General features: G+C 52.5%; 2 protein-coding genes across 2 annotated transcripts in view; one reads left to right on the top strand and one right to left on the bottom strand.

Annotated features, from left to right (window-relative positions):
* Positions 1-2,720: 2,720 nt before the first annotated feature.
* On the top strand, positions 2,721-11,172 carry CMTM3 (CKLF like MARVEL transmembrane domain containing 3). Its single transcript, XM_032613100.1, has 5 exons — positions 2,721-2,949; positions 6,013-6,168; positions 7,209-7,304; positions 7,701-7,821; positions 9,816-11,172. Exons 1-5 carry the CDS (start codon positions 2,803-2,805, stop codon positions 9,842-9,844), a joined length of 549 nt encoding a protein of 182 aa, XP_032468991.1. The 5' UTR covers positions 2,721-2,802; the 3' UTR covers positions 9,845-11,172.
* The window catches only part of CMTM4 (CKLF like MARVEL transmembrane domain containing 4), a 71,291-nt gene continuing 59,426 nt past the window's right edge, over positions 10,984-22,848 (bottom strand). Inside the window, exons 3-4 of the mRNA XM_032613098.1 lie at positions 20,801-20,899; positions 10,984-19,723 (exon numbers count right to left, since the gene is read on the bottom strand). Of these exons, the coding sequence (XP_032468989.1) occupies positions 19,559-19,723; positions 20,801-20,899 (264 nt within the window). The 3' untranslated portion in view covers positions 10,984-19,558. The remainder of the gene's footprint in view (positions 19,724-20,800; positions 20,900-22,848) is intronic.

Raw genomic sequence — 22,848 nt, forward strand, 5'->3', positions numbered from 1 at the left:
AACATAATATCTGCCAAATGCATCTATGTTGCTACGTTTGTCAAAGATTTATTTCTTTTTATTGCTGAGAAGTACTCCACTGTATAATTGTCCCACAGTTAGTTTATCCCTTTACCTGTTGATGGACTGTGGGTGGTTTCCAGGGGGAGCTATTAAAAATAGGGCTGCTATAAACATCTGCCTACAAGCCTTTGTAAAGACATGTGCTTTCATTTCTCTTGGGTAAATACCTAGGAGTAAAATGGCTGGGTCATATGGTAGGTCTCTGTTTAACTTTTTAAGAAACTGCCATTAAGACAGGAATAAAGACAAAGACCTACCAGAGAACGGACTTAAGGATATGGGGAAGGGGAAGGGGAAGCTGTGACAAAGCAAGAGAGCGGCATGGACATATAGACACTACCAAACGTAAAACAGATAGCTAGTGGGAAGCAGCCGCATAGCACAGGGAGATCAGCCTGGTGCTTTGTGACCACCTAGAGGGGTGGGATAGGGAGGGGGGAGACGCAAGAGGGAAGAGATATGGGAACATATGTATATGTATAACTGATTCACTTTGTTATAAGGCAGAAACTAACACACCATTGTAAAGCAACTATACTCCAATAAAGATGTAAAAAAAAAAAAAAAAGAAAAGAAACTGTCAAACTGTCTTCCCAAGGGGTGGTAACAATTTCCACCCCACCAGTGCTGTCTGAGAGTTCTGGTAGCTCCACGTCCTCACGAGCACTTACACAGCAGCGTCCCCTTTTACGAAGCCACTCTGATAGGTGTAGAGTACCATATGATTTCATGGTGGCTTTAATTCACATTCTTAGATGTCTAATGATATTGAACATCTTTCCACATGCTTCTTGGATGTTCATATATCTTTGTTGAATCGTCTGTTCAGATCTCTGGCCCATTCTTTAAATTGGCTTGTTTTCTTCTTATTATTGAGTTACAGTTTTGAGGCATGTTTTACTTAACACAGATCAGAACCAGGTCATCCTCTGTTCTAATCTTCACCGGGCCTCCTCCCAGGGAATTTGGAGTAAAATCCAAACACCAAGGCCTGGTCCTCCACAATGTGGCTCCACCCCCTCGTCTGATTTGTCTTCTCCCCCAGCCCTTAGCTCAGTCCTTTCATCCACACAGGCTGCCTGGCTGCACTCTGAACCAGCCAGACATCTATTACCAGGAATCATCTTATTCAGGATTCTCTGGACATGCTTAGTGTTTAACCCACCCAGCCTCCCCGCAAACAAAGCTGGGGTTTCCCCGCATCCTGGGCTTCTAGCACTGCTGTAGAATGAATAAATAAATGAGTGAATGAATGTCTCTTACCTAGCTGGAAAGGTTGGGGAAGTCTCCTCTGAGAAAGTGACAATGCAGTATGATCACAGAAGAAAAGGAGGAGTTAATCAGATAACACGGTGGTAGAAGGATCAGCATGTACAAAGGCCCTGTGGCAAGAGGGAGCATGGAGGAGATAAGAAGCTCTATAGGTGGGAGAGACAGAGGAAAGCGTAGCAAGGGGCTGTTTTTACTCTCTATACCCAGACCCTGAGCAAGATGGAAGCTCCCAAGGTTTTTCCAGGTGAGGAGAATGGAGGTGACTGTGACTGATGATTTAAGCATCCCTCTGGCTGCCAAGAGAGGAAGCAGAGAGGCCTCCTAAAGACGTCATCACAACAGTCCAGGAAGGAGACAGCAGTGGTCTGAGATCTAATGGAGAATGTGGTGATGAGATGTGGACAGAGATCTAAGAAAGCTTTAGGAGGCAAAGATGTGTGGGCCTTGGTGATAGATGGGGGGGTGGGGTGAGGTGAGGGTGGGGTCAGGGAGAACGAGGCCAATCCCCAGGTCTCTGGCTCTTGGGGGTGGAAGGGCAGATGGCAGTGCCCTTGGCAGAGGCTCAGGCATAGTGAGAATGTCATGGGCTGGGTATTGGTCACACTGAACTCCAGACGCCCTGGAGACATGTGTGTGTTGTATAAGGGCTGGGGCTCCGAGGTCTCTATCTGGGAGTCCTCCTGGGATGAAGATGGGGGTGGTGCCGAACCCAGGGCTGCGGCAGACAACAAAGAGGCCGCAGGAGGCTGGGCTGGCCAAAGATGGGAGGGGTGGTCAGGGGAGAAAGAGAGAGGGAGTGGGGCAGGGAGCTGACAGTGGGGTGAAAGCCGCAGGAAGACAACAGAGAGGTCTCGCTGTTTGAAGGCCTAGGTTCCTGGATCCCCGACGCGAGCTAGGGCAGGAAGCTAGACTGGAGACAGCGAATGCAGACAATCTTCTGGGCAAGGAGAGATGGGTGGGAGCTCCGACGGGGGGCGGCAATAAAAAGGTCTCCAGCCGCCAGGACAAGGGTGAGGGGAGAATGCGGCGGTGAGCCTGAGGAAGCCCCAAGCCAGCATCACTGCCAGTCGGACCAGCGAGGGCCTAAGCAGCCCCGACAGCCAAAGTCCGAGGGGGAGGAGGAGAGGGGAAGAGGAGGAAGGCGGGCGTAAGAGGCGAGAGAGGAGAGGAGCGGAGAGAGAGGAGAGGAGGGGGCAGGAGGGGGGAGGAGGGGAGAGGGAGGGAGGCGAAGAGAGGAGAAGAGGGGGCAGGAGGGGGGAGGAGGGGAGAGGGAGGGAGGAGAAGAGAGGAGGAGAGGGCAGGAGAGGCCAAGAAGGGAGGAGGGGCGGAGCGCGGGCGGGGCGGGGCGGGGCGGGATGAGCCCCCGCGCCCAACTGGTCTGGCTCGATCCTCCTTCCGCACAGTCAGGGTTTCCGTTTCCCTCCTGTACGCAGAGTAAGGCAGAGCGAGGCCGCGGCCGCCGCCGCCATGTGGCCCCCAGACCCGGAGCCCGACCCAGACCGCGAGCCCGCCGGCCGCTCCCAGCCCCACGCGGCCCTTCCCGGGCTCCGCGCCCTCCTGCCGGCGCGCGCCTTCCTCTGCTCGCTCAAAGGCCGCCTCCTGCTGGCGGAGACGGTGAGTGCGGGCCCCTGGCCCCCTCCCGGCGGCGCGGAGACCCCTGCGGCAGCTCCCGCCTGCACCTCCCGGGCGTAGGGCTCGGGGCGCCGCCTTCTGTACGCCCGGGTCCTGGCGCCCCGCCCGGCCGGTGCCCCTCGCAGCCCCGCGAAGTTGGGCTGAGATCGGCAAACTTCCGCGGTTTGGGACGGGCTCGCTGAAGCTCAGCCGCGGGTCGGAGGCGAGGCGGGAGCCGCAGGGAAGCTTGGAGAGGAGGCCCCCGACGCGGCGGCCGGGCCCCTGGGAGCTCGGCCCAGCGCTGTGTGACCTCCGGCGCCTCCGCCCTCTCTGGGCCCCTGGGACGGGCTGCGTCCCCGCATCTTCTGGCCTCCATCGGGGGCACCCCGCTCCGCATAGCCTCTCGCCACGCCCGGGCCGGGCCTGGGAGGAGTCGGCCGTTCGCGAACCCCAGGTCGTTTCTCTGCTCCCTGGCGCGCTTTCTTGGGCTCAGGGAGGACCAGCCGGGCCTCGAGCTGCAGGGCGGAAGCCAGAGTGGAGTCCAGCCAGCTGGGAGGGGGGACCCCCGGGATTGGGTGAGGCCCGGGCCACACAGTGGGGGGCGCGCAGGGAGCCCACCCCCACCCAGGCTGCTGAGGGGCGGCCCAGCGGGGTGACTTCATCCCCCTCCTCCCCTCCCTCGCTAGGATCCAGCCGTCCCGCCCCCGCTGAGCTCCTTCCTCCTTCCCGCACCCGCCCCCCACCCCAGGCCCGTCAAGAGGCCTTTGTCCTAGGGACACTCGGAAAACTCCTGCACTGTCAGCCTGTGGGGTTGGGGTTTGGTGCTGGGCCTCTGTGGAGGGAAGGGGAGGAAGAGGCCAAGCGGAGGGGAGGCGGGATAAGAGTGGAGCACTTGTTACTTAGATCTCCAGCAATTTGATAATCTGTCATTATTCCCACTTTGCAGACAAGAAAGCTGAGGCCCGAGCCTCTAGGGGATTTGACATGGGTCAGTTGAGGGCCAGGGGACAGCAGGGATCAGAGAGAGGAGGGTTCTGCCGCAGCCTCTCCTTTGTACCACCCAGAGCTGATGGCAGGAGGCCGTCCTACCACCTTCTCTGCCTCTGGGGTCAGCCCAGAGGTCACCAGCCTGGCACCTGCCGGACTCCCAGATGAGGCATCACAGTCCAGGACTCGCAGCTCACACTCCAGGGAGTTGCCTCCTGGTTGGCCACGCAGCCCCACTTTGGAGATTGATGGGAGCCACTTTTTTGGAGAAGCCTTGAATCCACCATCCCCTGAGGGGACCCCAACCACACCCCACTCAGGCCCACCTCATGGGTGGGGGGGATGCTGGCCAGAGCCTAGAGGAGGCCCTCGGCAAAGCTGGGCGCCAAGAATCTAGGTCTAGGAGGATGAAGTGCGGAGGAGGGACGGAGGAGGAGTGGGCACTGAAGACGCAAGGGGAGCCACTGGAGGTCACTCCTGCCCCCTCAGGTCACCTCTGGCTGCCCCCAGGCCCAAGCAAGTGGGGAGGCTGACATGGGCAGGAAGGGGGAGGAAGTTGCCACCAGGAATCAGGGACTGAGGAAACAGAATCGAGAGAGGGATCCCCAGAATCAGGCTTTGGGGGTAGGGGACAGGAAAAGGAGGGACAGAACAGCCTTTGGCAGAGGAAGTAGAGGATAGGGCCAGGCCAGAGTCCTGTGGCCTTGCCTTCCTGGGAGGCCCTAGCAGCCTCTCAGCCCATCTCTACGCCTTAGTTTCCCATCTGTTCAAGTTGGGCTCAGCTACCTCCATTGTCATGTTCAGACCAGATACGGGTGCTCTTCAGCTCATTTGTCTGAAGCTACCACAGGGCCTCCTGTAGGGCATCTGGGTGTCATCCCCACATAGCCCCCTGGCCCACTCTGAGCTACTCAGCCATGGACCTGCTCAAACCCAGCAAGAGTGACCAAAACCAGGACAGATAAAGGCCAGCAACCACAGGGCAGTGTTGCTTAAGAACTCCAGATGTGGAGTCAGCCAAGCCAGAGTGCAAATTCTGATGCCCTCTTCTTAGCTGTATGTCACTGAGCACACCACTTCATCTCCCTGAACCTCACTCTTCTCATCTGCAAAGTGGGCTGTGCACGGCACCTGGTGCCTGGGTGGTGGTGAGGAGCTGAGGAGGCCCCACAAGCCTCAGCAGGCACTGGTCCAGTGAACAGCCCCGTCATCCCCGTCTGCTCTTCAGAGCACACGGGTCTGCAGAACTAACCCGGGGCCTCGGCATCCTCACGCATCAGTTGCCACCCACAGTGTGTGGACAGGGCTGCAGAAAACACTTTAATTCTTAATCAGTTCCTCATTACAGTTCACCCCACCTTTCACAAAGGCTGAACAAATGACGCAGCAGGGCATGAAGTGTCAGTGTCACCACTCCCTCTCCTGGATGTTTTCGCCTTATTGTGAAATTTTGCAAATATACCAAGAAGAAACCCCATATACCCACCACCTGGATTATACTGTTTGCTTTATCACATATCTCTCTGTCCATCAAAACGTTTTATTTTTTGATGCATTCAAAGTAAATTGAGCAGACATCAGTACCTTTCAACTCTGAATGCTTCAGCATGTGTATCATTAACTAAAGCACCACATTTGTGTATTGTTTTTCAGGTAAATTTTTCATTCAAGCACAAATCTTGGGTGTAATTTTCTGAAACTGGCTACTGCTTAGTGGACTGCCTTTGAGACGGCTTGGGTTTGATTTTCCCGTCGGGCACCATCTGAGTTGGTGGATTCTGCCATAGAGCCTCTGGGGTGGGTGGGAGTGGCGCAGCCCCAGGAGGCAGCTTCCTGGGGGGCTGGACGCAGGAGAGGCTGGGGCTTCCTGACTGGGTCCCGGCAGGGAGCTGGCCTGAGGTCAGGATGCAGAGCCATGCCCAGAGGCACTGGGGGCAGCACGGGGTGTGCGTCTGATGGAGTTCTAATCCTGCGTCTGCAGGACTGGGCAGGTCACTTCACGTGCTGGAGCCTCCTCTAGTCCTGCCTGCAGGGAGGGGCTGTGCACGGGCTCTGACTTCTCCCTCCGCCACCTCCCAGGGTCTCTCCTTCATCACCTTCGTCTGCTATGTGGCGTCCTCAGCATCCGCCTTCCTCACGGCGCCCCTGCTGGAGTTCCTGCTGGCCCTCTGCTTCCTCTTTGCTGATGCCATGCAGCTGAACGACAAGTGGCAGGGCTTGTGCTGGCCCATGATGGTGAGGGCTGGGGCCCCCGGGAGGAAGGGGTTGACCAGCTGTCACGGAGAGTTGTGCATTTCGGCCCTCACCCTTTCTTCAATGCACTGGAGGGGGCGTTTGCAGTTGGTCGAGCCTGGTGGGTAGGCCTGGCCTCGGGTGATCCAGGCCCCACCGCACGGCAGCCACATGACCCAGGGCAGGTTGCCCTGCCTCCAGGGCCTCCAGTGTCCCTCTGTGAGGCTACGAACCCCAGATAGCATCCTCCCGCCTCGCCATCAGGTGGCGCTGGTGTTCCCAACTGGGCCCATCGGCATGAGTCTTAGCCGCAGGAATTCTAGCCATTTCCACACGGGGCAGGGCAGGTTAACTGAGGACTTGCAGGGCTTACCCAGATCTCAGCCGCCTGACAACTTGTTTTATCACCTGGGAGGGCCCAGAACCCCATCCCGGACTTTGCTCTATGAAATGGGTAAGAGAGAAGGTACAGCAAAGGCTGCACTTGAACTCTGGTCTCCTGACTTCATACCCGGCATTCTTCCTGATGGGCTGCACCCGCTGTCCCCATTTTATGGACCGGTAGACAGAAACCATGATACATAAATGATCTGCCACAAGTATGTGGCAAAGCAAGGTCCGGGGCCAGATCTCCCTACTGGAGAGCCAGAGGGAGCAGTGACAAGATTTCCAACTTCTCCCTGCCCGCCAAACGGGGAAGTCTGCATCTGGGCCAAGCCACAGGGAGAGCTGCAGCCTGGTCCGTACCCCGTTGTCCACCTGGCAGAGGACGGCAGCCTACAGGGGGCCGCTGGGCAGGGGCGGGGTGGAGGTCGGGGGAGGACCAGGGAGAGCGGGAGTGCCGTGGACGCTGGACCTGGGGGCCGCGTGTGTCCAGGCTGCCAGGCCCATCCTCCTCTGACGGTGGGATTCCGGCCCTGTTCTTGGCACACAGTGCCCTTCTGAGCCCCCCTCTCCTGCCTCAGCTCCCAGCGGCCCCCTTCCCATGCTGTGCCCCACTTCAGGGAGCTCACGGCGCTGTGACCATGCCCCTCTCTCCCCAGGACTTCCTACGCTGTGTCACAGCGGCCCTCATCTACTTCGCCATCTCCATCACAGCTGTGGCCAAATACCCGGACGGAGCTTCCAAAGCAGCCGGAGTGAGTAGCCACTCTAGCCCTGGGAGGGGGCGATGCCCAGTGATGCCCCACTCAAGTTCACCCCACTCCTAAGTGGGTGCCCCTCTTAGCTCCTTGGGCATATTCTGCCTCTGCCTAGGTACCTTGGACTTTGACGTGGATCTCAGCGACTCCACTGTCCTCTTATTGGAGATTTACTCTGCCCAGAGTTCGAAAAGGCTGTTTGCCAAACCAAGTTAACAGCTCGTTTTCCTATCTGTCATTAACGGGAGGGGTCTGTGTCCGCCAATCTGAGCTACTTATCCAAGCAGATAAAAACAAAGCTATGAGGATGGGGCAGCGGCTGCTCCCCCCGCATTCCCAGGCTCCCAGCTCCTGATGACGCGTCCCATCCTCCCTGTCCCCTGTATCCCACAGGTGTTTGGCTTCTTTGCCACCATCGTGTTTGCAATTGACTTCTACCTGATCTTTAACGATGTGGCCAAATTCCTCAAACAAGGGGACTCCGCAGATGAGACCGCAGCTGACAAGGCAGAAGGTAGGTAGCCACCCTGTGGGTCCCACCAGGGAACCCAGCGCATCACCTGGAACGGTTGATGCAGGGGCCCTGCTCTCCCCTGGGGACACTCGGCTAGTTTGAGGCTGGAGTAAGAGCATTTCCTCTCTCCCCATGGGCAGGAAGTGTTTTCACAGCCTGGTTCTCCTATCCCTTCATGCGGCACTGATCATAAAGCCGGTCGGTCCCCTCTGGGGAGCACAGGATTCCCCAGGGCCTCAGCCTTTCCAGGAAGGGCAAGCTGAGGGCACGCTCGGCACCTCCTCCTCATGAAACCTTCCCTGACGAGCCCCCAGGGCGGCCAGTCACTCGCCTTCAACTCCCTGGACGCCATCCACTGGGCTGCAGCGTGGCCGCCCGTCCCACAGCAGCGCCCCTGCTCCCCAGTGTCGCCTGCCCCCAGCTTAAGGGCCAGCGAACCAAGCTCTCATGCTTATCCGCAGCACCCAGGCAAACACAGTCAAGCTCGGGCTTGTTTCACTTCTTAGATCCAAAGAAAGTGCCACAGACTTTTTGGTCCCTCAAGCCATCCTTCAGCTCAGAATGGCTGTTGTGCCATTACCTGATTTAAAAAACAAAAACAAAAAACCCCCCTGCAAGTTAGATGGCTGGTTTTTCCATCCGTGACAGCAGCCATACCAACATGACACATCCTCGGGGTGCATGTGCCCAGCTGGAGGCCCTACAGGGGTGCGTCCAAGCTCAAGCTGGTTTGGAGCTTGTGATCTCCCTCAGGCCTTCCTCAGTCACAGCCCAGGGCTCTCCTGCCCGGGGAGGCCACCAGACGAGGTGGAGGTCCCTGCCCAGGGGGCAGGAGTTACAGGGGTGGTGGAGGCTCCAGCACAGAAATGCTGGGAAGCCCAGGAGCTGACCTGGGACGGAGGGCCCAGGCCATTTACTTGCCCCTTCCTCTCCACACCCCCAGGCAGGCTTTAAATGGAGAGGCAGATGTCAGCTCCCTGCAACTGAGTAAATCGGATGTTTGGCTCAGCACCACACTCCCCCAGCCTGGTGTCCCATGATCCCTCGCGGCCCTTCTGTCAGCCTCTGTTGACCCAAACACCTACAGAGGCTGCCATGTGCTGGGCCCTAGGGATGTGCAGACGGGCAAGGCCAACTACCTGCCCTCAGGGAATTCAGCCCAGACAGGAATTAGATCCAGAGACAAAGTGGTGATGTACACACACGGCACAAACAGGGCACGAGGAGCCCAGAGTAGATGTCAACCGCAACAGCACAACGAGAGCTAACAGACGTAGGGATGAAGCAGCTGAGGGAGCACCCACCCTATGTGCCAGCTAGGAGGCTGTGGAGGTGACCCCATTGCTGGGTTTTGATGGATGTCTAGGAGTGCAGGCAGAAAAAATGGGACAGGTGGAGGGAAGACAACAGAGTATAAAGGGCAGGTGAGGTGTTTCTCTGGAACAGGTGGTCGTGTCCAGTGAGGATCAGCAGTGACATGTGGCTGGACAGAAAGACAAGGGGGGGCTTTTGAGGGGCCTGTAGGCCCCGCCTTGGAGTTGGCATCTCTCCACTGAGTGCCTGCTGTCCCCAGGCAAGTGACATCGAAACTCCTGGGGTAGGGGAGACTGAAACTATGAAATGGCTAAAAAGAAGCGTCCTGATTTTCCAGTATGTTTTAGTTTCTTAGGCAATAGCTAGCCCCATTTTCAACTGCGGGTTGGGGGGCAGATATACAACCCTGGCACCTCCAGGTAAGAACGGCCCAGGCAGATTTGGGAGGGCCTGGAGCCCCAGAGCAAGGGGCATCTGGGCTCCCCACCTCCATTCGACTGCACCCGGAGACTCCCAAGCACTCGATGGTCCTCGCGCCAAGCAGACGCCACCCACGGCACCATCAGCTGCAGGAGCGGCCTGAGCCCCGGGTCCCAGCTGACAGTGCCTCCCCGGAGATGGCTCCCAGGCACCGCTGGCCCCGAAACTCCTGCCAAGCATCCTCTTTGCTTTCCTTTCAGAAGAGAATTCCGACTCTGACTCCGACTGAAGACCCGACCTGCCCTGGCAGCCTGAGCCACGCAGGCCTCCGCTCCTGCACCTCCTGACCATGCTGGCCGGAGTGTGGCCAGGGGACCGTGCATGTTGGGAGGGAGGCTGTGACTTCTCGCACAGCAGCGGGAGTTGCTGACGGAGCAGGCCTCCTCACAGCCCCAGGGTGACGTTCCTGAGCCTGGCATACATGATGACACCCCTTGCTTAGCACTCTCCAGCCTCTCTTTTCTTAAGGGCATCGTTCCACCACTTCTCATTTCTGTCCCACAGACCTTAAGCCCTTGAACCTCTGCCAAAAATAAGCACAAGGGGACAAAGCAGATAGAGCCTTGTTATACCATTGCAGGAAGCACTTCGTGCTGTGGTGAGTGCGGGGGAAAGACAAGACAGAAACCGGCGGGGGGCCATCCCTGGGCCCCTGCTCACGGCAGGCATTTTGTCGAGAACGACGCTTCCAAGATTCTTTTGTTCAAGGAGGAACAGTTCCCTCTGCATTCTTTTTTTTTTTTTTTTTTTTTTTTTGCGTTACGCGGGCCTCTCACTGTTGTGGCCTCTCCCGTTGCGGAGCACAGGCTCCGGACACACAGGCTCAGCGGCCATGGCTCACGGGCCCAGCCCGCTCCGCAGCATGTGGGATCTTCCCGGACTGGGGCACGAACCTGCATCCCCTGCATCGGCAGGCGGACTCTTAACCACTGCGCCACCAGGGAAGTCCCCCTCTTCATTCTTGAAGCAGGGAGAAAAGTGGCCTTTGCTGTATGATCTAGGAGAGAGTGGGTCCCAGTGCCCATGAGTGATACTTTACACCCTTGGAGACCATATCTTCTTCAGACGACATGCCTATTCTGGGTCTAAGACTGTTTCAAGAAGAGCTCGAAGACTAGCTTACCAGGTCCAAGAGATCGAGGGCTCCAAACGACGAAGTGGCAGTGACAGCTCCCAGGGCAGCTGGGCAGGCCCAGCCAAACCCTGTCTTTCCTTGGGCCGTCAGCAGGCCAGAGGCTCTCGGGCCCTCAGGACAATGTGCTTCTGAACACCTGACCCTCACGAGGGGCGAGACATGCCTTCTGTGTTCACCTAAGGACCTTATTATGCTGTGCATGTATCTTCAATGGGATTTTGTAACTTTATAACTTTTTTTTTTTTTTTACACAAAAGCAGCTTCTTAAATGGCATTTCCTGTGACCCAAGAGGCCTTGTGAGTGAGCCAGAGCTCTGGACCCATGTTTTGGACATTTGTAATCTCTGTTCTTCTCTTGCATGTGAATCTCCTACCCTGAAAAAAGCCATAATGGATTAAATCAGACTGACTTCCTGCTTGGAGTGTGTGTGTTTGAAAAAAACCTTACACACCCGGAGCAGCGCTGCCGGGCGTCACGCGTCAGCACAGGGTGGTCCCATGCGCCGTGTGGATCCTGGCAGCTCCAGGTTACAGCAGTGATGCACGCGCACTTGTTCCCCGCCAGGCCCCCGCTAGGCGTCGGCACGTTTCCTCTACACCTCACACAATCCTCTTTCACAGTTCAGGAAACTGATGGAAGGTTCGGTGACTTGCCCAGGTCCTCACAAGAGGCCCAGGGTCTCACCCACGCATCAGGCTCACGTCCCGTGGTAAGTCAGCGCTTTGGCCCCGGCGATGGAAAAGGATCGAGGCATTCTGCCCCAACTTTCACACACAGTGTGTTCTGAAAACACGTATGAAAGTCGACTGTGCAGAAGCCAACGGGCCTGTGGGTGTGGCCCCACCTTGCCAGGCCCAGCCAGGACCAGCCAAGCCGCCTGTGGACAGCGACACTGCGGAGTCCTCACCCCCAACCGTGGCTGTATTCAACCCCCGCCCTACGGGCCTGTTTCAAGATCCAGGCCACAGCCTTTGAAGGGGCGGGAGGCAAGGCAGAGCGAAGAAAGAGATGACACTGTTTTTACATGTCCATTTATTAAACAAGAACTCCTTCATGACAATTTAATACAGTATTTATTAGCGATTAGTGTTGAGAAAATTATTTCCCTCTACATACAAAAATACAGATTTGAACACTATGAAAACAATCAGGACAAGTACCGTGAAAAATTGGTCCTTCAAAAGAAATAAAGAGGGAAAACTGAGGGCAGCACGAGGCTTTGTCTGCTGTCAGGGACAAACCAACAGGAGCAAAGGCTTTGGGGCCCCCAAACCACTCCAAATGAATAGAGTCAAACGTGGGAGCCTGTGGGAGCCGGGTGGTGCCCACCCCAGGGCATCCACACCAGCTTCAAAAGCCAGGATGGGAGCTCTGACCTACTAACAGCATAAACCAAAGTTTGCCAAACAGGCGTCACCTCAGGTCGCCCCGCAGCTGTGTCTACACTGTTAAAGGAAACAGACTTTTAAGAAGCAAAGTGTAGTAGTTGTTAAATTAACATGGCCCCTCTCCCAAGTATCACTGGGCCAAGTACCGAGTAATCACATGGGAATTATCAGCCATCTGACTCGACTTCCTTTGTTAGAAAATGACACATTCCGACCCTTCAAAGCGACGCACACACACACACACACAAAAGCTACAGTTTTATGTTTTAATAAATCCATTCCTTCATTTTAAATGGGCTCAGCGAGTTTACTCAAGACTTTTCTTGACCAGACATAACTCAGTCCTGCAGGGGTGGGAAAGCAAAAAGAGCAGCCGGCACGTCCTCTGTGTCTTAATTTCATCAAGCTTGTCACAGCAGGGAATCTATTATGTTTGGGCGGGAAACCAGGAAGGGCCACGGAACCTACCCAGGGCATCCACAAACCAATCTGAGATCCGAGCGGAAGGTGAGCCGGAGACCAGCAGAGATTTCCCCCCACCCCGCCCCCCAGCACGTCTCACGTGGGCAGAGGGAGGCTGGCCAAGGCGGAGGACGGCGGCCTGAGCTGATCTGGAAGACAGACACCAGCCAGAGAAAGGGCTTTTTTCACCGTTTTAGACCCAAAGAAGGGAAAGTCAGAGCACCGAGAATGTTCTGTTCTTTTTTTATGGAACCACTTTCCTCTTACTGTTTGAGATGAGCAGTGGCTGTTCAAACTGAAAAAGGGGTTAAAAAATGCCAAATGCAGTTATACTGATTAATAACTATTTCACAGAAATATATTCTTACTCTCAGACTGTTTAAATAAGCAGAAACGAGATGTTGGGGAGAAAGCAGCAGAAAACAAGACAGGAAAAGCCGGGGGGTTGGGGTTTTTTTTTTTTTTCTTCTTTTTTAAGATATATAATGAAGTTTAAAGGGAAAACGACCAAACCTCAAAACCAACATTGCTGGAAGCAATATTAAAAGGACACAATCTAAAATCATGCTACAAAAATAGTGTTATCTTGTTTAACTAAATGTACATCTTTTTTTTTTTCAATTCCATGATTGACAGAGTGTTCATGTGACTGACACACGGAAGGCACCAAAGGTGAAGTGATTATTATTTGTCTTAAAATATACAAAGACATAATTACCTACTTTGGGAAAAGAAAAAATACAGTCATACCTGTAATAAATAGTTAAGTGTTTTTGCCACGGGTTCCTGAACCCCTACAAATTTCAACATATACAAATAGTTTCGACCCCTAGCATTCTTTTAGAGGAAACTACATCAGAATCAAGTTATGAAAAGCACTGGTTTTATCCACATACGTCAGTTTCATCATGAGGCAGGATTTGAAAACTCGGTTTTAAACGGGTTACGGAGTGACAGTTGGAAGCAGGCGAGAGGCCTTGGCGGCCTGGGCCAGTCCCGGGAGGCGGCACAGGCATCCTGCCCTCCCGCTCCCCCAGGAACCCTTGGACCAGCCAGTTCTCCCTCCAAGCACTGAGTATCTGCCTTCCTCACATCTGCAGAAAGGAGAACAGAGTTGAAACTTGCAAAATCAACTGTGGAACACACAGGAAAGCAAAACGGCCCACGAAGGGAAGCAGACAGAGCCGGCCCTGCCTACGTGGACACCAGGCCCCCATGCTGTCCTCGTTTCCTGACCGTCCCTTCAGGTGGCTTTCCTGATAAAAGGGGTGCTTCCTACCGGGTTTCAGCAGTGTCCTCCAAAGACGACACTATCAGATTGGATAGTTCCAGGCTATTACTGAAACCCGTACAAACCACTGTCAGATCGCGTCACGCGTTCTCTCCTCTGAGGTGCAGTTATGAAAAGAAACTTTGGGCCTCTCCCTAATCCCACCAACAAAGCTGATTAAGGTCATTTGAGACAAGATCCTACTCTAAATTAGAACCATGAAAGTTCTGATGTAGCTCACTAGAGTCCAGGCTATTAACCCCTTAATGAAGGCTCTCGGCCTTGTGTAGAATGCATCCCAAAGAAAACACAACACTCCAGGGTGTCTAGATAGCAAGTCACCCAAATTAAAGTCTTGGCATAAAAACTAGACAACAAACTAACCCTGTGAAAAAGATAGACGATTCAAGGATCCATAAACTAAACTTTATTCTAGGCAAGTTGCCACTGATTTACCCAGCGGACTTACGGGTAATTTTTTTTCTTTACTTTTATGTTTATAGAATAATAAAAACTAGAAAGGAAAAAATAAATCCCCAAGGTTGAGAAATTATATCCAAATGGAAAAAGAATCTAGACCAAACGAAGGGAAACTATAGCAGAACCCACCCCTCTGTGTCAAGCCTAAAAGTATATAAATGCCATTTACTGGTGTGAAGAAAAGTTAAACAAACATTCAACTTTGAGAAGAAAATTCTTCTAGCTCTAACAGATATCGAGGGTATTTTCTTTCAGAGACAGTTTCTAAATAAAAGAAATGTAAAGAGCCAGATATTTCAAATTACCTTCTCAACCAGACAGTTATGATTTCAGAGATATCTGCTGAGAAGAGGAGAAACAGATTTTATAAAGAGCCAGGAGCGTTTACAAAGCTCACGGCAGGCAGTGTTAGGCCTGCGTCCTCTCTGAGGGGCACCCAAATCAGAATCCGAGTCACCTGTCCAGACCTGTGAGTCCCCAAACTCACACTAAGAGCCCGGCGCCAAGGCACGCTGTTCCCCACGCTGGCTCCTGCTCTCAGGTGGGCTCCAGAACACAAGACCTCGCTTTTCCAAAGAGGGCAGGAAGTACCCTGGGTGGGTAACCATGTCCAGTGCTCTTGACAGGCCCACGGCAGACATTCTGAGCCTCCCCCTCCTCCCTCTCCCCTCCCAGACCCGCCCCTGCTCCCACTTCATCGGCTGTCGCCTAGCTGGTCCTGGGAATGGTTGCTGATGAAATAAGAGAGAGCCTCTGAGTTCTGCGAACTTCACTAGGAGGCAGAAAACTGTCTGGAGACCTCACACGCTAATGGCAGTCGCTGGAGCAGGAAGCAACTTTTTATTTCACTTGAGACAGTCAATCGGCAGCAGGCTAGAGGGTGTTTTCACCTTTTGCTACCTGTGTAATGTCATATTTTCCTGTAAACCAGAGGTGGAGAAAATGAAAATCTGGCAGTGGCATGAAGACTTCATGGTTGCTTTGTTTTGAACATGGATGGCACAACGGGACCCACTTCAGTCGTCACGGCCTCCCAGAATCACTACAGGGGCCACACGCTGTCTCCACACTTTATTCATCCGTTAGGACAGATTCTAAGAACGACCCACAGAACATCTTGTACAGCCCGAGATTAGGAACTTGGTCTGCCTCTTAAACACGTGGGTTTCTTCCCAAACAGCACATGCGAGTCAACAAGAAAAGGTGAGCTTGGGCCACACACATGAAACTGGGAGGGGATATTCAAGGGTCATTCGCTGCAAGCAAGAATTCACGTACACGTGCAGACAAAAGGGTTAGTGCTTCATCTCCTCAGAGGCCGCATGTGGCTTAACCCAAGATTGAATCACTAAGAAAGCTTCGAAGAAAGGCAGATGAAACTGCAAACTTTAAAAGAGTAGAAAAGTTTTCAATTGAGTCACAAAGCTCTCTCCAGAAGCATCCGACACAGGGTGGGGTCGGACACACTCCATGCCTGCCCATGGGCATGAGCCTTTAGCCAAAGGGCAGTGATGGTGCCCAAAGGACAGGGGGTGGCATCCACCTTCCAGAGCCGAGCCCTCAGAACCAGGCTGTGTCCTTGGCTTCCCTGGGGCCAGGCCAGGCTTCATCCACACTGGCACTTCGGTTCAAGTTGCCGTGGAAGACATGGCCATTGGGACTGGGCAGGCTACTACATTCTTGCCTTTCTGTGGACAAAGGGAATCTCTTGGATGACTGTTGCTGTAGAGTGAAAATCTATTTTCTTTGCTTTAAATCGAACTTCTGTTGTGCAATTTTAATCTGTAACTGGCTTTGTCTTTCCCTGGCTTTATATGGAGCCAACAAGTATCTTTAGGCTCTCATGATTAGAATCTCCCTGTATGAAAGGGGAAAGGTACTTCCCCCCGCCCCACCCCATGCCTTCAGCAGTGTGAAGGGAGGCTAAAGGAGAATCAGAGGAAAGAAAAAATACCGCATCGACCAAACTGATGCCAGGATAAACTTTCTCTGAAGACTTCAGTGTTTGCATCCATCTAAAACCACCAGAGTTTCCACCAAATGCTTGAGGGTTTCAACCATCCAGCCTCCAGGAACAAATTCAAACATACACAAGTCTGGCACCAACTATGAAAGCCAATATCATCCCACCAGAAAACTGAGAAACACTAAGATTGCCTCAGCCTCAAAAATGCCCCAAACCAAACTGACATGGGTCCATATTGGAACTATTAAATGCAAAAATAAGCTTCCTTCAGTCTGCAAAAAACAGTCCTTTTAAGCCCCCCAAATCTAGATTGTCTTGTTTGTACACACAGACAACATACGGAAAATGCAGGCGCCTTTCCATTCACACTGGACAACCATATTCCTTCCTTCTCACCACACTGCCACACGTGACAGGACTTATGACTCTGCATCACACCAATTTGCATACCTGGCCACTTCCGGTTGTAGTGGGAGCTTCTTAAATATAAAGAAATATATTGGGCTTCCCTGGTGGCACAGTGGTTGAGAGTCCGCCTGCCGATGCAGGGGACCCGGGTTCGTGCCCCGGTCCGGGAAGATCCCACATGCCGCGGAGCGGCTGGGCCCGTGAGCCACGGCCGCTGAGCCTGCGCGTCCGGAGCCTGTGCTCCACAACGGGAGAGGCCACAACAGTGAGAGGCCCGCGTACCGAAAAAAAAAAAAAAAGAAATATATTTACAAAAACCATGGGAGAGTCTCATGGCACAAAGGACATTAAATAGTTACAGGGGAATAAATAATTCCAAGATTCTAACACCAAGATGCAAATTATTCAATAATTCCTAAGTGGCCTATGGCACAAGGTGTCACCACTTCTTATCATCTATCAGCGTTTACAACTGCGATGGGCTTCAGAACCATTCCTTGCAGCTGACAACACATCCTCAGGAGGCCAATAGGCTCCTTTCAACCAGATGATAAACTGGTTTTACTGGAGTGACTTAGGAAAATTTGGGCAACAACCCTGCCTGAACAGTCTTCTATTTTTCAATCTCACTTCAAAGGCGGCTTTTTTATTGAGGCCAAGTAACATGAGTCCCAGCAGGAGGTTTCTGATACAGTTCAGGGTGGTCCTTCTAAGTGGGCCCCACTTAATGCAAGGCTGAGTCCTTGTGACCCTGTTTTTAAATGGAACTCTCAAAGGGAGATAAGCCCCATTTTGACTAAGCATATACACTCAACAAATGCAAAATAAATATATAAAATGAACAGATAAAATCCAGATGTCATAATCTCCTCAAAAATCACTACACATACTAGGTACGGAGTTTGTGAAGCATGGTTTGTACTGCCTCACAACATCCATGGGAAGAGGGCTCCGTCAGACCCGCTGTGACCAGGCCTGGCTGCCCTCTGCGGGAACAGAGGGAGGGGAATTACCGCCTGATGAGCTGGGTCTGCACCTGCAGCCCAAGGCCCCTGAGCAGACCAGGGGTTTGAACAGGTGACCTGGGTCACGGCCCTGGAAAGGAACTGCGGCACAACTGGGATTGTATGGGAATGTTCAGTTCAGGGAGCCCTAACCCCGACCCTTCAGAGACAGCACAGTACCATTTCCTGCGGAATCCCCAGCCAAGCAGCGCTACCTGATGAATCCACCCGCGCGGGGAAATCAGACGCTGCTCTGCTATGCAGAACGTAATGCCATGTGTGCACAGCTGGACATTTCTCACACAGGCTCTGCTCGCCCCACCCCCAGACCCAGACCCTCTCTCTTGTTACACCGCACGCTGCTGAAGCTGTAAACACTCACTAGGACAAGATCCTGGGGACTCTCCACGTTAATGCAAAATCTTCCCACCAGCAGTAAGCGTTTTTTTCCTCGGTCAGGGAGAAACACAAAATATTAGAGCTAGAGTGAGGTTTGTAAACATTAAAAACAGTTCAGAGTGAAAACCTGACACGTTAAAACAATTTTTCCATAAAAGATACAATTAGTCTCCAACAGAAAAAAAATAAAAAACTACAGCATCGTAGGGGCTCATTTAACTCAGTCACCACAATAATCGTCACTTTATCGAGAATCAGTTCAAAACCTTACATAACTGGAACTTTCCCCTACAGATTCCAAGATCGACATTCATGGTTACGACCCTGAGGCACAGGGACGACCGTTCCTCTGAAACATCAGTGAAAGGGTGTGTCATGGTGCAGATTCAAGTATTTTCAAATCCTAGACAGATCTACTCAGAATCACTCTAGAACTCTTCTCAGGCATTTGAAAATCAGTGCACACCCCTAAAATAGAGGTGTGTCCCCACCTGTGGTCCATGATGCCAGCAAATGGGCAAGGGTTCGGGCTGGGGGAATGGACTGTATTTCTTTCGTGGCTTTTACCTGGGAAGGTAAAATGACAGAGAATCTGCAGTCCAGCCTCAAAGTATTCAGGAAAGGGAGGAAACTGGAAAAAAGATGGTCCCCGCATTCCTGGAGGAGAATCTGAGATTCAGGGAGGTGATTCATTTGAGGAAGCATCAAGGGATTTCTCAGCAGGGTAGGAAACAAATGGTGACCCTCCCACAGGTCAGCAGTGCCACGGCGCTGTGCCAAGAGGATGCCAGCTTTTCCCACCCACCTCAAACCCCAGACCCAGCGAAAAGCTCCGCCAGCACACCCACCGCCAAGACCCTCAGTGTCTCACGTGGCTTTCCAGGCTTGTGCTGGTGTCTCGATGCCCCAGGCATGGAAAACAATGGGGAGAGGGGGATCCTGGCAGCGAGACTAAAGCTGACCTGGGGCAGCTATGGGAGCTGCCCCGGAATCACTGCTCACCGACTGTTCCAACCATGTACCTTCATTCCTTGATTTCCGCCCCCCACTCCTAGCAGCCCCCATTTAATCCAAAGTCCTGACTTGTCACAAATACATATGACAGGTGGCTCAGAGTCAGACGTGAAGCCTGTGCTCAGGGACAGTGAAGTGGACATGGCAGCCTGTGAGGCCAGCGGCTCCCAGGGCCACCAAACCAGAGGATCTGGGGACCTGTCCCGCCCACCTCTTTCTGAACAGCTGGGCACGGGACTCCCTGCCTCAGGCACCCGCCACGAGGGCCACTGTGAAAACCCTTTCCCAAAATGAACTTTTACCGAGGAGGACAAAATTCAACTTAGTCACATGAAAATCTGACGTGATGAGGGACAGAAAAACTTGATTGAAAGGACGGGCACGAGGAGCAGAGGGAAGAGGACTCTGGCGCGTCCTCACGTGTCCAGACGCTGGATCTCGGGCCGGCTGTCCACGTCTCTGGACTCCGTGCGGGCGCGGATGTAGTCACTGGCGCTCTGCTGGCGGAGGCTGACTCTCCACTTCTGCGCGGCCAGGAATGCGCTCACCGCGTGCGCCGCGGTTGCCAAGAAGCCAAATATCTACGAGACACAAACCCAGTTAGTCCACGGGCTCGTCAGCCGTCTGAGGGGTCTCTGGGCAGCTTACAATGAGCCGAGCTGCAGCAGCTCTCCCAGCTCTAACCCCAACACGCAGCCCCGCTGAATGTTCAGCTTGTCATGGCCAAGTTCACAGTCGTGTGACCCACAGAAAGGCAGCCTAAGGTCTCTTTTGAAGCAATTAGTCTCCAACAGAAGTGGTTCTACAAGGAAACAGATCACAGAAGTGCCTCTTTTACAGACCTTCATGACACTGGTACTCGGAGGCAAATACAATGTAGATGAAACATCATGAGATGAAAAATCAGGGTCTTGCTGTGTGAGCCCCAAATCAAACCGCAAGACCTGACGTTCCAAATCACAGTGCCCAGCCCCCACCTGCTATCCAGCTGCCACTCACCTGGGCAGCTCTGGGTGGGCAGCTCCAGGGTGAGAAGCAGTGGAGTTGTAATGATAAGATAACGACTGATAAATCTACTGACTAAAACCTTGGAGAGCTAACAGTTTAGCATTTTTAATAAACCTTTTAACCATCCCCCCCAATTACAAAAGTGCTACATATTCTTTGCAAATACAGAATAAGGAAATGCAGAACACAGAGGGAGAAAGCCTTACATTGTCTGGCCCCATCCTCCCCAACCCCACCCGGAGGGCATGCATCTGCTTCATTAACACCCCATCTCGGCAGGGAAGGCCCTTAAAAGCAACACCACTAACAGACATCCAGGGCCCCATTGGGAAGAGACTAAAGCAGGAGTTCTCAAACCTGAGTGTGCATCTGAGAGCTTGTTAAAACACATTTCTGACTCGGCAGCTCTGGGGGAGGCTGAGAAGGGCATTTCTAACACGTTCTCGGGTGATGCCAAGGCTGCTGTTCCAGGGACCACACTTTAAGAACCGCAGCACTGAAGGAACTGGGACCTCCGCTGGCCCAGTAACAGTATCATTAGCAAAGAAAAAGCTAAAGGAGAAGGAGTAGGACACAGGCCAGGGGACCAGAGGAGCAAGTCACAGAAAGTGCACAAATCAGTCCTGTTTCAGCCCGTTGAGTTCACTTACCACGGCAGCAATTTCTGCTCCGGTTTTGTGGTTTAAAGCAGCCAGTACAATGGAAGCGATAAAGAAAAAGAAAGTGCTGAGTCCAGTGTTGACCAAATCCTAAAGAATAAGACAAAATAAAATCACTTGAAAAGAAGCACTTCATGCCTTGCCCTAAAAGCAACTGAAGAACTTTCAAAGTAAAAAGCACAACACCCCGCCTCTCTGCTGCCTCCATATTTTAGTCTTGATGGCCCACGGGTATTGGTCACACAGAGGAAGGCAAAGAGGATAACAGTTAATGATGCTATTTGATAAATCACCACAGCAAAATCCACATTTTAACCAACCACGTCATGTCACCATTTCTTTTTTTATTTTTTATATTTTTTTAGAAGATGTTGGGGGTAGGAGTTTATTAATTAATTTATTTTTGCTGTGTTGCGTCTTTGTTTCTGTGCGAGGGCTTTCTCTAGTTGTGGCAAGCGGGGGCCACTCTTCATCGTGGTGCGCAGGCCTCTCACTATGGCGGCCTCTCTTGTTGCGGAGCACAGGCTCCAGACGCACAGGCCCAGTAGTTGTGGCTCACGGGCCTAGTTGCTCCGCGGCATGTGGGATCCTCCCAGACCAGGGCATGAACCCGTGTCCCCTGCATTAGCAGGCAGATTCTCAACCACTGCGCCACCAGGGAAGCCCATGTTACCATTTCTTGATGACCTATTACAGAAACCAAACTGCTAACCCACAAGGACACGCACACTAATTACCCAAAACACATTCAAATCCTCCTGGCATGGATAAGAATGGCCTGAAACTGGTGAAATCCCCTCATTTGTGACATGTCAAGCACACTGTTTTCAGACCTGGAGAACACACTTAGCCAGGCCTCATGCTTCTCTTTCTCATGCATGGTCTTTCAAGTCTCCATGCTGCTAAAGTCTAGAGGATTTTCCCCTAAGCTTCTTGCAAAGCAAATCAGGTTACAAATCCAACGCTTCGAAGATTTAACTCCTGTCTTACTTGTCGAGAGGAACATAGCACAGTGATTAAGGGTCACAGACAGATGAGGGTCCTAACTGACCATGACTGTGGACAAGCCACTTTGTCTCTCTGTGTCTTATATGGGCACAGCCTCCCACTCCACCCCCCGGAGGTGTTTTAAGGATTGGGTGGAAGAGCACACGTGAAGAGCCGAGCATCGTGCCCGGCCCATGGGTAGGGTTCCCTGCACATCTATTGTTACTTCTGATATTACTACCTGGGCATTAGGCCCCCCACAAACTGGGCCATACCAGAGCGCCCCTATGACTTCTACAGGGAAAGAGAATCCAGGCAAAATCCCCAACTGCTTAAGTGTCAGGTTGACTGTGCCATCAATACCAGGTGAGTCCTCCTGGCTGGAGGACTAGCCATATCCTCTTTAAAGATGGCAAAAGGCAGCATTCACATCATAACAGTCCTGAGCCTGTGCAGCGGGACCCTCCACACACACACATGCTCCTGGCCAGCGCTTCTGCACCGGCTCACAGAGAGCAGCAAAGTACTGACTACAAACTCTATTCAGAAATGTCTGCCAGCAGGGCAGTTTTCAGTGGTGACCAGTGTGAAGCCACAGCAAATTTTTCACAGATTCAAATCAGCGAGTGTTTACTTACACCCAACTCTTGGTAAAGAAAAATATAGGGATATTATACGGATGAAGAAAAATATAAAATGTACTTTCCAAACCAAACACTATTCAGAAATGGAAAATGTTTTATGATAAAACGCTGAGGCTGAACATCAAACAGTATGTACATTAATGGTGACAATATAAAAATATAAATGTGGTAAAGGGCAAATAGGTACTAAAGACTTTGAAGAGGTTCATGTTGTCTATGAATTCCACATTTGGAAATTCATCTTAAATATCATACTAGCACAAAAAGGTCTAAGTACAAGGATTTCATCATACTATTTTAAACAGCAAAAGACTGAAGGCAAACAAAATGCTTAAGAATCAGGGATTTGTTGAATAAAATGGTATTTCCATAACAGCACTATGCAGTCATTAAAAATAATGATATAGT

Source organism: Phocoena sinus, chromosome 19 (genome assembly GCF_008692025.1).
Source record: "Phocoena sinus isolate mPhoSin1 chromosome 19, mPhoSin1.pri, whole genome shotgun sequence".
Lineage (NCBI taxonomy): Eukaryota > Metazoa > Chordata > Mammalia > Artiodactyla > Phocoenidae > Phocoena > Phocoena sinus.

Excerpts from the sequence above, each read along its gene's own strand:
- CMTM3 (XM_032613100.1), top strand. The coding sequence starts at position 2,803 with ATGTGGCCCCCAGACCCGGAGCCCGACCCAGACCGCGAGCCCGCCGGC. Across the intron at positions 6,169-7,208 it reads GCTTGTGCTGGCCCATGATG|GACTTCCTACGCTGTGTCAC; the intron begins GTGAGGGCTGGG and ends CTCTCTCCCCAG. Across the intron at positions 7,822-9,815 it reads CGCAGCTGACAAGGCAGAAG|AAGAGAATTCCGACTCTGAC; the intron begins GTAGGTAGCCAC and ends CTTTCCTTTCAG.